The 16,229-nt window shown below is 44.4% G+C and overlaps 2 protein-coding genes across 9 annotated transcripts in view; one reads left to right on the forward strand and one right to left on the reverse strand.

Moving 5' to 3' along the window:
- LOC106741192 overlaps positions 1–11,478 on the reverse strand; it is a 42,868-nt gene extending 31,390 nt beyond the window's left edge. For 3 of the 5 annotated variants that reach the window (XM_014612921.1, XM_014612919.1, XM_014612916.1), the window contains exon 1: positions 11,123–11,477. In XM_014612921.1, the coding sequence (XP_014468407.1) occupies positions 11,123–11,441 (319 nt within the window). In that variant the 5' untranslated portion in view covers positions 11,442–11,477. Of the gene's footprint in view, positions 1–11,122 lie in introns of all 5 variants that reach the window. The other 2 variants (XM_014612918.1, XM_014612917.1) reach the window with 1 other exon arrangement.
- LOC106741193 (kynurenine 3-monooxygenase) overlaps positions 1–16,229 on the forward strand; it is a 49,961-nt gene that overhangs the window by 31,914 nt on the left and 1,818 nt on the right. The window contains exons 1-7 of one of the 4 annotated variants that reach the window (XM_014612923.1): positions 11,510–11,558; positions 11,625–13,991; positions 14,093–14,162; positions 14,316–14,506; positions 14,656–14,704; positions 15,824–15,911; positions 16,010–16,181. In XM_014612923.1, the coding sequence (XP_014468409.1) occupies positions 13,875–13,991; positions 14,093–14,162; positions 14,316–14,506; positions 14,656–14,704; positions 15,824–15,911; positions 16,010–16,181 (687 nt within the window). In that variant the 5' untranslated portion in view covers positions 11,510–11,558; positions 11,625–13,874. The other 3 variants (XM_014612924.1, XM_014612925.1, XM_014612922.1) reach the window with 3 other exon arrangements.

The following is a 16,229-nucleotide window of genomic DNA, read 5'->3' on the forward strand; positions in this document are numbered from 1 at the left end:
ACTTCTGCGGCGTCGTCGTTGGCGGCGGCGGTGGCGGCGGGTGTTGGGTTACAATCATTGGATATAGATATCGAGGTGTTGCCTCCGATAGTTTTGCACCGCTCGCGGTTGTCCGCGTCTCACCTCACGTTTTAGCCTCGTGGAAGATCGTAAGGACCTTGATTCACGACGAGCGTGTCGCGTCAATGATAACAGGCCGAGGGTGACTATGTTACGCGCATCGTCGCGCGTATACGCCGCACGTGCCCCACCATTTTTGGTGATGACTTCCTCAGAATAGAGCTAGAAGAAACGGGAGAGGTGGTTCCGATTCTCTTCCCCTCTCTTTCTGTTGTGTTCTCGCTCGCTCTGGCTTCTACTCTGTCTGTCTCTCTCTCTCTCTCTCTCTCTCACTCACGATTTATCTGCATCTGTAGCCGCGGATAGGAGCGGCTTCTCTTTCCACCATGCTTCTTTACTCTCGTGCGAATCGTGCGTCTGCTCTCCTCTCAGTCTTTCTCTTTTTCTCTTTCATTCTCCCTCTCTCTCTATGTCCCCCTGTCCATCCCTTCGCTCCGCTCCATCACTGACAGTAACGTAATAGCGTTCAGTTAACGGACACCCCCGCGAAATGGTTGGCAGAACGGCTTCTGACTAAGAGGCAGAAAACGAGAGGGAGATGGAGATGGACAGGCGAGGGAGAGATAGAGCGGAGGAATCCTCGGAAATCCGTGCCAGATAAATTGGACCGTGTCCATCGGTTGCTGCCGTAATAGTCGAAAGTCGAGAGAAATTGGGCGATAACCCATACAATGGTGGATGCGGATGAAAAAACGTCAGTCAAAAGTGCTGACGCAAACGGGGGACGCAGGGTATGACAGGAGTGTTTCCACGACTTGGTACTAATTAACGATCGATGAAACCTGTTGGAGTTTATACAGGGGAATCTGGGGTATAACGGGGCCACGGGGCACGATGGAATATAGTGAGCAATTTTTTTACAGAGATCCTGCCGTGTAATGAAATGTTTCGCACTAATTACTGTCAGTTTCTTACAGCGTTACTATTGTTATCAGTTGTCATATATTATTTTTAGCCGAAAGTTGCTATAAATTATTTCACGCGTTCGCCGTACTCTCACCGCGACCGAGTTACAGTTTTTCTGGTACATTTTTGCATGAGATAAGCGATGATAAAATTCTATTTTTATTACCATCAGTACGTTACCAAACGTTCTCTTCTCACTTTAGATGGAGAATCGGTGCAAATATCAATTATCATCTCTCACGTTAGTTGTTGTGGCGGTTTCAGAGATCGAGGAGATTTAAAAAATTACTATTATTACTAAGATATTAAAGGATGACTTTTTAGAAATCCGAAGAAGCGTAAATTACGATAAACTCGGAAACATAATGTTCTTCTTCATCTCGGTATTATTCACGGATAGAATAAACCCGCTAGGGTTTTCCCGGGTGACCTATTAGAGAATGTAGGCGCCAGAAATGAACTATCGAAAGAACCGTAGAAATCGGCGCGAATAGATATAAATACACACCGCGACGTCGCGTACAAACGAGTCTATTTATATTTTTTTTATCGCATAATTTATACGCAAGAGATCATCAGGGAAAAAGTAAAAATACGATAAGGAGACTCGTGTGCGTCGAGATATCTCTTTCTCTCTCTCTCTCTCTCTCGCTCTCGTTCGCATATTTCAGTTTGGAACACGACGCACAGGTATAACCCGAAAGTACAACTCGCGGAGGCACACCCGAGATTCCACGTGTCATTTACACGATAACAACAACAGGTGGTACTTCGCATTCGCGTCACTATCCCGATTAAAGCCAACAAGTGCGCTCTCGGAGCTCATTTTTCTCGTTGTCACATCGACAACTGCCACGAGGCGCTAAGGTTGGCTTCATTTTTACCAGTATCTGGCAAAGAACGCGCTCAACTCGAGGCAGAAATCTGATTCGTCAATCGGACTTGACCGATCGATCGACCAGAGATTCGCGATCTCATCCAATATCCACCGATCCGGGACTTTTCGTATTTCCGGTTATTGTACGTATTTCCTTCTTTTGAGGGAAGCTCGAAGTGACAAGATGGACGCTCCTGCGATCGATCGAGGGGAAATCGCGAGGGTGATCGCGTTGGACTAAAGGAGACACGTGAGATCGCGTCTCTCCGTCCGCCGTGCGGGGGAAAGAAATAACGTGAGATCGAACGACGACAGCCAGTGCCTAGTTTATGAGCCACTAAAAATACAAGAACAAGTGGCCTCGCTCATACACCCGTCTTCGTCGTTGTTTTCTCGTCTTCGTCGCCGTTGTTGCCCGCGGATATCTTCGTCAAGGGCGCGCGCGACGCTCTCGTTTGTCTCAATTATGTGGAGTAACGACCGACATTACGATATAAGAGATCAAAGCAGAACAACTCTCTCTCTCTATCCATCTATCCATCTCAATTTCTCCCTCTCTCTCTCTCTTTCTCTATCTGCCTCAGAACCACGCGTTTAGCTCGGGATCGTCCTCATTTTCCGCTAAATCCGCGTAGAGAAAATCGAATTAGCAGAATGATATTCCTTTCGAAGTAGCCGCGAGGAAGGAAGACAGAGGGAAGGAGTCGCTCTCTTCGGTTTCGGATTTCTGCTGAAATAACGAGGCCGGTCTCGATGGTCGGATACGTAAAGTGGCGCATCAACATAAATAAACCGCTGTGCGCACAGTAATGCAAACAAACGGCGCCGCAAATACGGGAATCAAATCACGCACGCTAATCACCGTCGTAAAATTTGGAGTTCGCGCGACGATCCGCATGTAATTACGCACACGCGACTTTTGCGAACAGAGATTGTTTTTCCGCGGCGGGGGGTGGGAATCGCGCAATGACTGACGGCGAGAATGTGTGCAAATTGAACGGTAAACAACTTGATTCACGCCAATTATTCGCGTTGCCGCGCGGCACACGCGCGTTACGATAAATCCTGAAATTTATCCCGCGGCTGTATCCTAAAATCCGTCAGTCCCGTCGCATCTTGGATTTGTTGCTCGAACAACACGCCCGGAGAGATTTTTTCGCGAATTTTCTTGAAAAAACTTGTGGCGAGAATCCTCCGAAACACGTGGCCGTAACATGTTAAGATAATTGATCAATTTCTTTAAGATTTCTTTAAAATTTTAGCTGAATATTATATGAAAATACTGTCAATACGTCTGTAAAGTTAGATTGATCATTTGAAAGCTGAGATATTTACAACTAAAGTTGATATTTTTCATACATATTCCTTGAGGTTAATATCCTATTTTGGACTTCTATTTTTAATTTCTTCTAAATCACATTTAAGGTTTGAATGAAAACCAACAGTGATATTGAGGATTAATGTAGAAATATACAAAACTTTCCAAATTATTGACCATTTTGTTTTGAAAATATAGCTGTAAGAATTTTACAATTTATTGTAATACGATGTATATGAATATATATACATATTTAAATATTTACATGCCACTTTTTAGTTTGTGTGCAGCTCTGTCAGTTCAATAGATCTATAAATAAAGCATCATGATAAAAATAAAAAATCAATAATATTTCCGTGCTTATAATTTCAGTAAAGAATTAACACTTAGTATTACTTGGGTAATAATACTCAAATAAATATAAATATTCAGATAATATTATTTAAATAAAGTTGTAGGAAAATATTTTTTTTTTCCAATAAATAACAAACTTATGTAGAGGCCTTTTAATATCACCACTGAAAATACAGTACTCTACGGACGAACTGTCTTAAATATTACTTGTGAAGCCATTTCCCCGACGGATCGGCGATCGAAGACGCGATCTTAGTCCATCGTTAGTATCCCTATAGACTTGCGCCCGTCACCATATCAATTTCGCCGATACGACCTTCCTCCTAGAAATAGAACGTATACGGAACACTCGCGGGAGCCGGCTACGCGCTCGAATAAGACTAATCGTCGCACGTGCGTGGAAAATTTCGCGGCCACGACCGCGTAAAGCAACTGTGATCCCGTGAATGGGCTCTGCAAGTAGCGCACGTGGTCGCATGTGGATGTACGTTACGAGTAATTTTTTCATATTATTAAAAATGCTACGAAAAAAAAATTGTTCGAGAATTGCCGAAAAGAAGTTTTCTGTTTTAACAAAACTGTACATCGTTATTACTGCGTATTCGTAAGCAACGACCATAAGAAGGAGCGAATAAAAGAATAAGAAAAGGGAGAAGTTTGTAAGTTTCAGCATCGTCAATGTAAGTTTTTATTAGCCTATAGGCCATCTAAATTGGCGTAAACTAACCTTAAGAATGTGATAGTAACGTCGAAATTCAATTAAAAACTTTAATATATCGAATTATATTTATAGAAGTATAAATAAATAAATAAATGAATATATATATATTTTTTTTTCCTTTTTTTTTAGAGAGAATATCTTCTAATTAGAAGCGAACGCACAATTTAATTCCTACATTCATAAACGAGACTGATAACACGTTGATGATGCGACAACGTAATCGCGCGCGTGTATTTGGTGGATCCGTTGACCCAACAACTTTCTTCCCGTCTCGTTAGAGGTTCTGGGAAATGGCCACGTGTCCATAGAATGAGTGTTCACTTCGTGACGGAAGGAGCGTCCCGTGCGTGGTACGAAAATAATTTTAGATTTCTAGCCGGAATGGTTTCTAAGGAGTAACTTGAATATTGGAGTAACTTGGATTACATTCATCGTTATAAAATACAAATGTTAATAAATATTTAAAAAAAATTCATCTCAATAGCTTTAATAGTTTTCTTCCAATATCATTTTGAATAAACATCATATTAGTGACACAGATCGACATTAAACATACGATATGGATAAGATATATCATCGTATCGTTTTCCCGTAGATTTTCGGTCGCTGAATCCGAATCCGGAAGTGAAATTTCTGTATCACGTCAGATTTTTCAGAAAATTGAGGTCAAGCGTGCCAAAAAACGCGTTTTTGGCCATTTTTGAAACAACGTTGCGCGAGTGAACCTGATGTGCTGGACATTTCTAATAGGGATTCCGTTGAAGCTTGAACCTTATGCTTTGGAATAATCGTATTGAAAATAATGTTGCGCCCGTCTATCTTGAACGATAATAGATTTTCGCTGCGCCGCCCGAAAAATTTTGGAATTGAGCATCCAAACAAGCCTCCAGACTATATTTTTTATTCGATATTAACTTTTCTTGTTCTAAATTGAGGTGGATTAAATATCTGAGAGTGAAGCTTGATTTTAATTTATTTGTTTATTTATTAAAGCTTTTTAACTACTTTAATTGTAATAAACCTCATTTTTGGAAAGAAAATATGACGTTTCCTATTTAGAAGCAGTTGAAAATGAATCTCAAGTGATTAAAAAAATTATCATTCGATTGAATTATCATTATACTAAATTGAAAATTATGCGAATATTTTTATCAACTTCATTGAACCAAACTGTAGACCGTTTAGCCGTAGTGTGTATAATTTTATATACTACGTTTACCGAAGTGCACCACGTGGAGGCGGTCTACTCCACACTCCTTCTTATTTTTTTATTTTTATTAATTTTATTATTTTCTTTTAAATTCATAATTTTTTTCCAATTTTTTCTGCTTCTTTTAATAATTGAAGTATTTTAACATTGCATATTTGTTTGATATTGCTATGTGTTAAGTTATTCAAAGATAAACCTGGGAGGAGCAAGTGTTATTTTCTTTGTTTGAATAATCTTCATTACTTCCAGGATTTGACAAGAAATGTCACTTTTGGTCACTATTGATGTCTGAGAAGTCACTTTTTGCCACCTTTTCTGCCGGCAGGCAGTCGCTATTTCACTTCTTTTGTTCCGGTCGCGCTAGATGGCAGCGCTGCATGTACATCAAATTTTCATCTTCATTCATCTTAAAATATACTCCAAGTGGGTTGAATCGTTCTTATATGAATACGGCTATTAGATTCAGTAGACATGTCATAATAAGAAGAAACATTGTTTAAATGCTCATTGCATACGATTATTTTCGATCGATTATTCGGAAATCGATTCTTCCCGCCCGATTTCCTAGTGAATCGATTCTAGTTATTCCGACTTAAAGTCGATCGATTGAAGAATCGATTTTTTTCTAAAAGTTCGGCCATCATCCCAGGAGACTCTCGGGATGCCGAGTGGCAGCCCTTTCGGTGTTAGTATCGCATGCACGATTACAAATTTCACATATCCCATATACACGGGCATTTCGCGCGTTCCTATGACGCGTCTCCGCGTGACAGGGCAGACCTCGGGGGGACGTTGATCGCGGATCGACGCACAGTGGTAACCTAGGAGGAAAGAATCCAACCATATGGCGGCACGAGCCGCGAGGACGCTGCGGCTGGAAATAGGTACGACGCGACAGCTCGTCGTCTGGGCGTCCTCCGACGCTTCGGCTGCCGATTCTATCGTATCTCTCTCGATAATCCTTCTCTTTCCCTCCTCTTCTACGCGCGCGCGCACGCGAGAGGGAGAGAGAGAGAGAGAACTCCTCGCCGCGGTTTCGACGAAGATTTCATCGAATATTTCGTCGAAGATTTCGTCTGCGTATTTCCGTTAAGTTTTTCGGAACTTGAAGCGATCGATTCTTCTGACTCGCGGAGGCACGACGTATTTCGTGAAACGAAACGAAGCCACCGAGCGTCCGGTATAGAAAGCGTCTCTCGCGCGGCTGGAGCATCTAGGGAAACGAGTTTCATTCACGGCTAATGGCGATAGCGTGTACGGGCGGAACGCGAGGACGCGCGCGGCATCTGGAAATAGGTTCGGCACACGAGCTCGTCGTCCGGGTTCACCGTAGATCCTCTAGCGCGGCTCTTCCGGATCTTCCGAATGTTCAGCGTATCGCATGCCCTGCGCGTTTGCGGAAATCTCCCGCGGGAAAGGAACGGCTCTCTCTCTCTCTCTCTCTAATTTCTCCACTTTCTCTCTTTATTTTTCTTTCTTTCGCCCGCTTCTCGTTCGTTGTTTATCTCGAATTTCGCATGTGATCGCAGTGCTTGTTTTCTTTGCTGAAACACTTTTAGGAGGTTGGTATCAATCAAGTATCGATAAATTGATCTGTCTGTCTCTCTCGGGAGAGACCATCGTCGCGGCCGAGCGGTCCACGGTCGCGGCGACAGGTCCGCGACGACCAGCGACGAACGCGATCTACGGTAGTCCTCAGGGTGGTCGCGGCTGGGACGGCATTATGTTTTCAGCGGGGACGATAGCCGCGACGAGGGGTTCGGTGGTTAGAGCGCGAAAATAACTCGAACGTGTGCTAAAAACGGCGTCCACCGGAGCGCCAGCCTCGCTACAGCGCGTTCAATAGGCGAGCGAGTCTCCCCGACGATTGTCCTTCGGAACGGCCGAATTTCGGATCTCTCTCTCTCTCTCTCTCTCTCTCTCGTGTTCGGACTCCTTGAAGCGGAAGCAAGACACAGGAGGACTCCGTTAACGCGGTTAACCATTCCTCGGGAGTACATATTGAGAAAAAAAGGTGATCTGATAAGTAAGAAGTATTCATTCGGTGAATAAGAAATAGTGAATTTAAATGGAACGAACTATCGCTTCCATGACAAAAACTGCAGTTCCGAGACAATGAGTGTGCCGTTTTCTTATGTAGAAATAATGTTTTCTTTCAGCGGAAGAATATGTATACTGATACAAGCAAATGTCATTAATATTCGCCGGATAAATATATTTTTACTTTTACCTTTCCTCCCCTAGTGCAGTGACATTGGAAACTCTCGACGAGGCGCGTTATATTCGAATATTCGTGCGTCTTCGTATTTCTTGATTATTAAAATAGTCAATCGGCAACGGTTACTCCGAAGCAGAGATATCAACGCGGCCGATTGGACGACCTTTTAGATGTCACTTTGCCTAAGTAATGGGACTGCTTTAATAGAGTCATCCCTACGTTATCAGCTTCGACGGGCTGCGGGAAGGTCGCCGATCGGCCGATTTTGCGCAACAAGTGGCTCTCCGAGCGGCCACGCCGAGCGTGTTAGCGATTCATTTCAATTCGAAGAGCTTAAATTTAGCGCGCTCTTTATACCGAGCTTACGATCGCGTTACACGTCCGTCGGGGCCGAATCCGTCGTCAGCATCCCCGAGAGACGATGTACTTTGAATCGACGCGGTAAAGGCGGCTCTACTCGTGCTCAGCCGCCGCCGCCGCCGATGGCACGACGTGCGTTTGATGTGTCGGCCGAAAATCCGGGGGTCGATTATATCACGCAGTGTTACGAAAAGATGATTCAAGAGTAAATCGCGACGAGAATGCGAGAGAGAGCTCGAGGAGTGAGTTCGCGCGTGCGAACGGTATATACACGAACGAACAGGTTGTTCGGCAACCCGATCTCTCTCTCTCTCTCTCTCTCTCTCTCGGGTCGTTGGGGAAATATTACACATTACACGTGTAGCATCCCTTGTTCCCTTCAGCGATATTCGACTTATCATTTACCGATCAATCGTAAGATTTTTCCTTCAGCGAGATCTCGTCGATCTCGTGCAACTTATTGCTCCGCCTGAAATCGCGCACAGTCGACGGTCGTATATATTATACCACTCCCTAGACTTATTGAATCGCGATGGAAAATTAATCCAATAATATCCAGCTTTACGCGTGTATACATAAGGTGAAAACCGTTATAAGTGGAGCCGTTATGACCTTCGTCGCGTTATAATCAGAGTTGCTTGTGCGATCTTCAACATTCATGGGTAATGCTGAAAATCGCGCAATTTTCCGTCCGAGGAATGACATAACGTATACGTGACGACGACTGTATTTATATATTGCACGTAGAGAGTTGTATAACGCGAACGATGAAAGTGATCGCTCTGTTGGACAAGGTTTTCAGTCGGACGACACGTCGTGGTGATCGTCGTTCGTTTACTTTTGCACCGCCTAATGCGTCAGCCTAATGAGTCAATTTAACTATATGCGTTTCCTGGGTCGCGCTCTAAAGCGAGGTCTGCACGATTGAAGACTTAAGAAATTGACCAAGTCACAGTCGAGTTGTCGGGAGAAAAATCATCAATCATGATAAGTCAATTTCTCAAATCTCACGCGTTAAATTCTCATTGCAGACCCCGCTTAACGGAGAAATGTCCAGACCTCTCTGCTCCCGCTCCGATCTCGAAGCACGAGATGCGCACAATAGCTGTGATTCACGCGTCTTTAATCAATATATACCGTGGGATTTGCGCAATCGTAGATCCCGTTCATTCAAGGACACATCGACACGTGTATCGCATATCCGTGGAAATTCGTAGAATCTCGTCGGACAGTTGCGAATGAATTTTTCACCGAGTGGCAGTTTGCAGACGTCTGCGCGCGCGCCGGTGAGGAGAGACGATACTGTTACATCGATTATCCTCGGGGAGCAGAAGCACCGAAAAGCGTACACAAAGGTGTAATCTGGCGCCCTGCCACGCGAGACACGACCTTCGGTATATTCAAGCGATTCGCGATTCAATACATCGGTCCGAGTAAATCGTCGAGGTGAAATCGCTCGATTTATCTCGACGGTCCTTCTGTCCTCTACCGACGCGACTGCTCTCTTGTTGTAACTTGAATTAAATCGCAAGCGCTCACGCGCGATATCAGGTTCTCTTAATCGTGCAAACTCTCGAGTCTCCGCCCTACTGAGACAGATCGTGCAGCATTCTTGGCAGAGGTGGAAGTTTAGTACCTGTTAATATTCCTCGCGGGAGCAATTATCTTTCGCACGGCGTGTCATGCGAGCGAGCGAGTTCACCCCGTTGCGAGAACGTCTCGAGAACGTCACGCGGTAATTTTTGTCACCTTCCCTTCGCGCTCTTTCCTCCCCCGCGGAGCGCTTTCAATGACGAACTGTGCGTTCTGTAACATCGACCACGGCTTTCATCGACACCCACTCTCTCGTGTTATGTAATCCACTAACGACCGTGCCGGGGAAACATTTCAATTGCGGTCCCGGTGGTGAAATAATAATAATAAATCGGTTTATTATTGCGCGAAGCGGAAAGAATCGTCGTTTTGGGCGAGCGGCGTGCAAGCCCTGCATCGTCTCGTCGATCGGTACCGATCTGCTTCACAGATCGTGGTATATACGCATCGTCTCGTAAAATATTCAGACTCCTCGAAGATCAGACGGAGATCCGTTGCGGTCGGCCTTCAACGACGACGATTACACTCGGTTGTACGGGGTGTAGCTCGGATTTATCTAACAAATTTGTCCAAAACTGCCGCTATACAGACGTTCCTCAGTATCGTACAATTCCAAGTTTTCTTCAAGGCTACGCGCGTCCGCTATTGCATGTCTGCTCCGATCCCTTTTCATTTACCATAATGCTACTGTCGCGCTATTGCCGTCACATGCGACTTCGCCTTACGAGTCGGGATGATAGCAACGGCTGGCTCGGAATTTTCAGTCTGACTCGACAGCAGCAGTTATTTTCTCGTTATTTTCGCACGGTGGTCTAAAAGATGTGCGTGTTCTAAAACATGCATGTATGCTTGTCTTTATGTACGTGATATATATATATATATATATATAGAGAGAGAGAGAGAGAGAGAGGGATAGAGCTTCATTCGTCTCGTTAACGAAACATGATATATCCCTCGAATAAGAAAGTGGAAGAACGGCCACCACAAATCGCGCGTAACATCCCCGCTTAGGGATGCCAAAGCGCACGAATCGAAACGTGAGTTCGATGTCGATACGAATATAGACGCGGGCTAGCTGTATCGAGCTGCATCGCCGTGCGATCCCGGTTCGCGCGGGCGTCTTCGTGCGATTTCGGGAGAGGCTGCGCGTCAACATGACCCGCGTGCGACGTCGTCGAGTGCAATACATTTTGACAAGAACGGAGAGCAACTCAGGCGAGGACAGATGCGCGATCGCCGGGGCACGCAGTGACCGCCGCGAGACCGTCTGACGACGAGACGTGGACGACGTGTCTTCCTTCGGAGGGATCATCATCAGAGGAAGCTCGCGAACCGAGGAACGTGCGCCGTGTCGTACCTGTCGATTGTCTCGGGCGGACTTAGGCGCCTTGTTCGATGCGATCGTGTGAGAGACCTCGCAGTTACGTCAGTGCCAACACACTTACACCAGTACACAGCGACAAAGTCCTTCTCGTTGAGGAGCCGCTCGAGCTGCTTGGCGGTGACTTCCTCGATCACCGGCTCGGCCTCCTTCTGCTTGCGGGGCGACTCCTCGACTTTTGTCCTCGTGGCGGCGTCGGCCTGGCCCAGCAGCGGGGCTGACACCAACGCCAGCAACACGGTCAGCAGGACGATCGGTATCCTCGGGTATTCCGTCGTCGTCGGCATCGTAGGGCCGCGGGTAGCAGTACTCCACCTTCTTCTACGCCAGCACCACCACCATCGGCCGAACCGCACCGCCGAACCGTCGTTCGCCGTCGACATCGCCGCACTGACTGCCGCGCACCGGCTATTTTTGATTTTTCGGATCACCGTGGTGGATCACGCAGGGAGAGAAGAACACGACGACCTACGGCGATGGCGGCGGCGACGACGACGACAGTGATTAGCGCTATCGTCATTGTCACTCTTGATCACTCTACATTGTTGATATTGATGTAATTTCAGTATTCGAAATCATCAGGCGCAATGAGATCACTGAGATGCAGTCATTTATTTTACGGACCAGTCAACGACTTACTTTTCTGTAAGGGGAGTCTCTCTACTCACTGTAGGTTTTCGCGGCCGTCCCTTGCGCTCACTGTAGGTCCTCGCGAGTGTTCCCTACCTTCTCCGTACAGGTCCTGCGTTTCAGTTAGTTCGACACCAACGTACTTACAAGTGCACAGGAGGCGAGATATTATTTGAATTTAAAATAATTACACCAGAACGCTGAAAAAGAGACTGAAACTTTTGCACACCCTCAATAGATGACGAGTGGGATTAAAGGGTATCTTCTTTTGGGGTTTTAATTCAAAAAGTAGAAATCTGAATGTAAGGGTATTATCACTTACACTATAATAATACTTATTAGAAAAATATTTCTTTTAACTATAGTTCTTGCGATATGATATTCGTAATTATAATTAATGTAATTATAATCAATGTACAAATAACAATTACATCAATTATACAATTTACAAAACGTACTTTCTAACATAGGGGTGAGCAATTCTTATTCTTCAAATTTCTTAAATTTCTTTGAATTCTGCACAAAAAAATCGAGCGACTTTACTGTGAGTCGCCGGATGAATATACTCATTCGGAATTGTGAGGAGTGAATCCGATCTATCTCACCGTCAGAAAAATATTCTAATCGATCGAGACATTCGCCTATATGGCTGCACGGAGGACGCTATTCCAAGTCATACTAATTTTACTACGTAACGCGTCACTTAAAACCCCACAACTTTCGTACGGAACATTTTTTTCATAAATGCGTATCTTTCGAAATATTAAGAAGTTCTGACACTTTCTGTACACCCGTATAAAGCGCTATATTTACCAAACCATAGCGAATAGAAGTTTATACATATATTATGTATTCTACTCAAGCTCATCTCTCACCTCCTAGTTGATTTACCTGATCTTTTGATATACTCTGTAAACAATCCGCGACATTTGATTAAAAGCAGTGGTATTTTTCTTGTAACGTTGTTTATTGAACTTTAAACTAATATGTCCTATGTTTCTACAGATAGTAGATGTTATTTCATGAAAGTTCAGACAGATCATATATTTACTTTAAAAATATTTTATTTTTCGAAAAATAATGCAAATTCTTCCCCGTCACTTGACTAAACGCATGACAATTAAGTCACAAAAAAACAAGATTATTCCATTAGGTTTTAATAGCAATTATAAGTTCTTCTTGCGACGAGAATTGGCGATTATTCAGATATTTATTCGCTTTACTCGTTTCTGTCTATTCATTAGAATAGCCTTCTTCTTTTAACACGTTCCGTGCCGGACCGATTTTTGGAGACTCCGTTCAGGCCGCGTGGGGCATGCACGCCCCGCGCTACGATAAACGCGGTATACATGATATTAAGATGCCTTTACTTGACTTTACAATAAATAAATAAAAAATACTTCGTTTTTCAATGAGAATTCGAAACGGCCTGAACGGAAAGTTCAGCGTGGGGCGTCCCACGCGGCACGGAACGTGTTAATATTTTCACTTTTCCTATTACTTTAGATCACAATTGTTTACCCTACCCATAATTTGTATGGATAATTTTAGAACACGCTTTCTTCTAGAAGTATAGAAGTTCAAAATCTGTTGTTACTAAACAACAGATATTGACAGATATGGCGGCGGTCATAAACAATGGAAAATCGAGATGCGTTTGTTCAAGTGACGCGAGAGAGTTGATATTATTATTTGAAAAACGAAATATTTTACAATAAATATGTAATTTGTTGAAACAAATATCTGAATCTTCATTAAATAACGTTTACTATTTGCAGGAAACATAGGAGAGCGCGAGCATGGCATTGTAAACAGCATACCGGTCTACCATGCTTAGAGGTCGCGGGTTCGATCCCCTGTAAAGCCAGACAATTTCCATACGCTCGTGTCTCCTCTGGACGGTCTGGCAAGCCACTGGAGTATATTTGCTCAAAGCAACTCACGCAAGAAGTATGCCGTTCGGAGCTGGCGTTAAACTGCAGATCCCATATGCCTGTGTACAATCAGCGTACGCAACACAGCCATATGTATGCACAAGAGGAAAAACAGACTCGTAAGGAGGAAGAGGAAGAAGAAACATAGGATACATTAATTCGAAGTTCAATAAACAACGTTATAGGAAAAATACCACTGCGTTGAATTAAGTGTCGCGGACTGTATATATACATATATATATATACACGTAAATGGACACCATGCGCGAACAGGTTGCGGCTACAGTTGGTCGACAGTCCTCGATACGCAAAGACGTAGGCATGGCGGAGACGGAGAAGCCGCGTGTGGCCATCGTTGGAGGCGGTTTGGTGCGCGGAATTTACATCGAGAGAATTTCCTATTTCGATTCTTCGGTGCAGTCACGCGAGAGTGAGCGAGAACGCGAGACACGTTGTTGGTTTTCTTGCAGGTCGGTGCATTGGCCGCGTGTTTCTTCGGCAAGAGAGGTCATCGAGTAGCTGTCTATGAGTACCGGTCAGGTAAAGATCGTTCGGAATTACGTTAGAATCTTAACGTTCACGTCACAAAGTCATTTTCGTCGCGTTGCGACTCACTTTCGGGACACTTTTGGAACTGTGTTCGCGGAGTTTTGTTTTTTTTGGTCAATCTTTGTGTCATGAAATTTCTTGCAGACATACGAGTAGACGCCATGCAGGGTCAGAGTATTAATCTGGCGCTGTCGTTACGCGGCCGAGAGGCTCTGAGGGCGGTTGGTCTCGAGGACGATCTGGTGAAGAGCCACGGTATACCCATGCGCGGCAGAATGGTCCACGATAAGGACGGCAGTTTGAAGGAGTTCCTTTACGACAGTGTCAGGGGAAATGTAAGTTTCCTTCTCTCCGGTTCGCCGATTCTCCTTTGCTACCGAGCCCGTATCGACCTGTATCGCGTCTTGCGCGCGCGCGTACGCAACTTTGACTATCGTTTACGCTTTCGCATGCCGTACCGACGTTCTAACATCTTCTTTTGCAGTTCATTTATTCCGTCAATAGGCGACAATTGAATGTGGTTCTGCTGGACGGTAAGTTTACCTCTCGTACGCGCGTGAAACGCGCGATTGGCTTCTCACGTACGATGGGAAACAATGCGGCTTGAACGCACTAATATTGGGAGCGCAACGAACTGTCACAATTGAAAGTCATTGTCAACGAGTTTGTGTGGCAACCGATTATGACGGGAGCCAAAGTGACAGTACAGGGTGTGAAAATATGTTCGATCAAGCTAACGTAATAACATGTTAATATATTCGAAAATATTCCGGGTTGCAATATTGGTGACTCGAAGAATTGAGTCTTGTGCTTCGCAAGACAAGCTACTCTAAGCAAAACAAGTTCTTTACCATTTTGCAAATAACACGCGAATTTTCGAATTATTCATTAAGGAAATCTCTGTACACTGGCCATGTTCAATAATTAATAACTCAAAATTTCACGTGGTTGTTTGCAAAATAGTGGACGACTTTTCTATTCAGCTTAACCCGTTCTATCTGCACACAAGTGATGAAGCCGAGAATTAACGGACACCCTGTGCAATACATCGCTATTTAAATTAAAATATGTAGCATAATTTTGTCAGCGTGATGCAGATGTGACTAAAGATTACCTTTAAATAAGCGATATTCTTGGCATCACACTTACCGATGAGTGATAAAAAAATAATAAGTGATAACAATTTATGATTATTTGACTATGAGGCATTATAAAACTTGAAGGTGACAGTTAAAAAAATGAGCTTTGGCCAAGAAGTATCGATCTCAAAGCATTGTGCGCACAAACCATACGTGCAATCCTATGATATCGGCGATTAACCGAATCAAGTTTCAACTTTGGATTTCGATAATTACTCGAAATGTACGCGAATTTACAATTCATAATTCACAATTATTCGAGCCGAACTCGTCAATCCGAACGCAAGAATTTACTTTTCATTCCCCGGCCGGTATCCGATAATGCCATTGTCGCGAAGCCGCAAGAATTCGCGCGCGCATATCGCCTTACCTGCGGCTCCTCGTTTTTCACAATGAATGAACGGAAGCCGCGGGCGCGATATCGTATAACCGACGCGAAGTTTAATTTAATATGAACGAGAACGGCTCGATTCGGCTCACATTCGCCCCGTTTTCTTTCGATACACGATACAGCCGCGGAAAAGTACCCGGTGGTGCGATTGAACTTTAATAAAAAACTTGTGGACGCCGATCTGGAGGAGGGAAGGATGAAATTTTTCAGGTAAATTGCGACGAGTTATTATTCGTTTTTAAAATCACGTAAGCGTCACTGGACGCCAAGACATTCACCTGGAGGTTCTCTCTTGCTTGTGTTTCCAGCACGAAAACAGGCCAGATAGAAAACGCGGAGGCCGACCTGATAATCGGTGCCGACGGGGCGCACTCGACGGTGCGGAGGATTATGGTCAAGAGGCGGTACTTCAATTTCGCCCAGACGTACATCAAACACAAGTACGTGGAATTGACGGTGCCAGCCGGAGAGAATAAGGAGGTGAGCGACCACTGATCGATCGATCGTTAACGCGAATCCGTCTACTAT

Source organism: Dinoponera quadriceps, unplaced genomic scaffold (assembly GCF_001313825.1).
Source record: "Dinoponera quadriceps isolate SergipeBrazil2010 unplaced genomic scaffold, ASM131382v1 scaffold475, whole genome shotgun sequence".
NCBI lineage: Eukaryota > Metazoa > Arthropoda > Insecta > Hymenoptera > Formicidae > Dinoponera > Dinoponera quadriceps.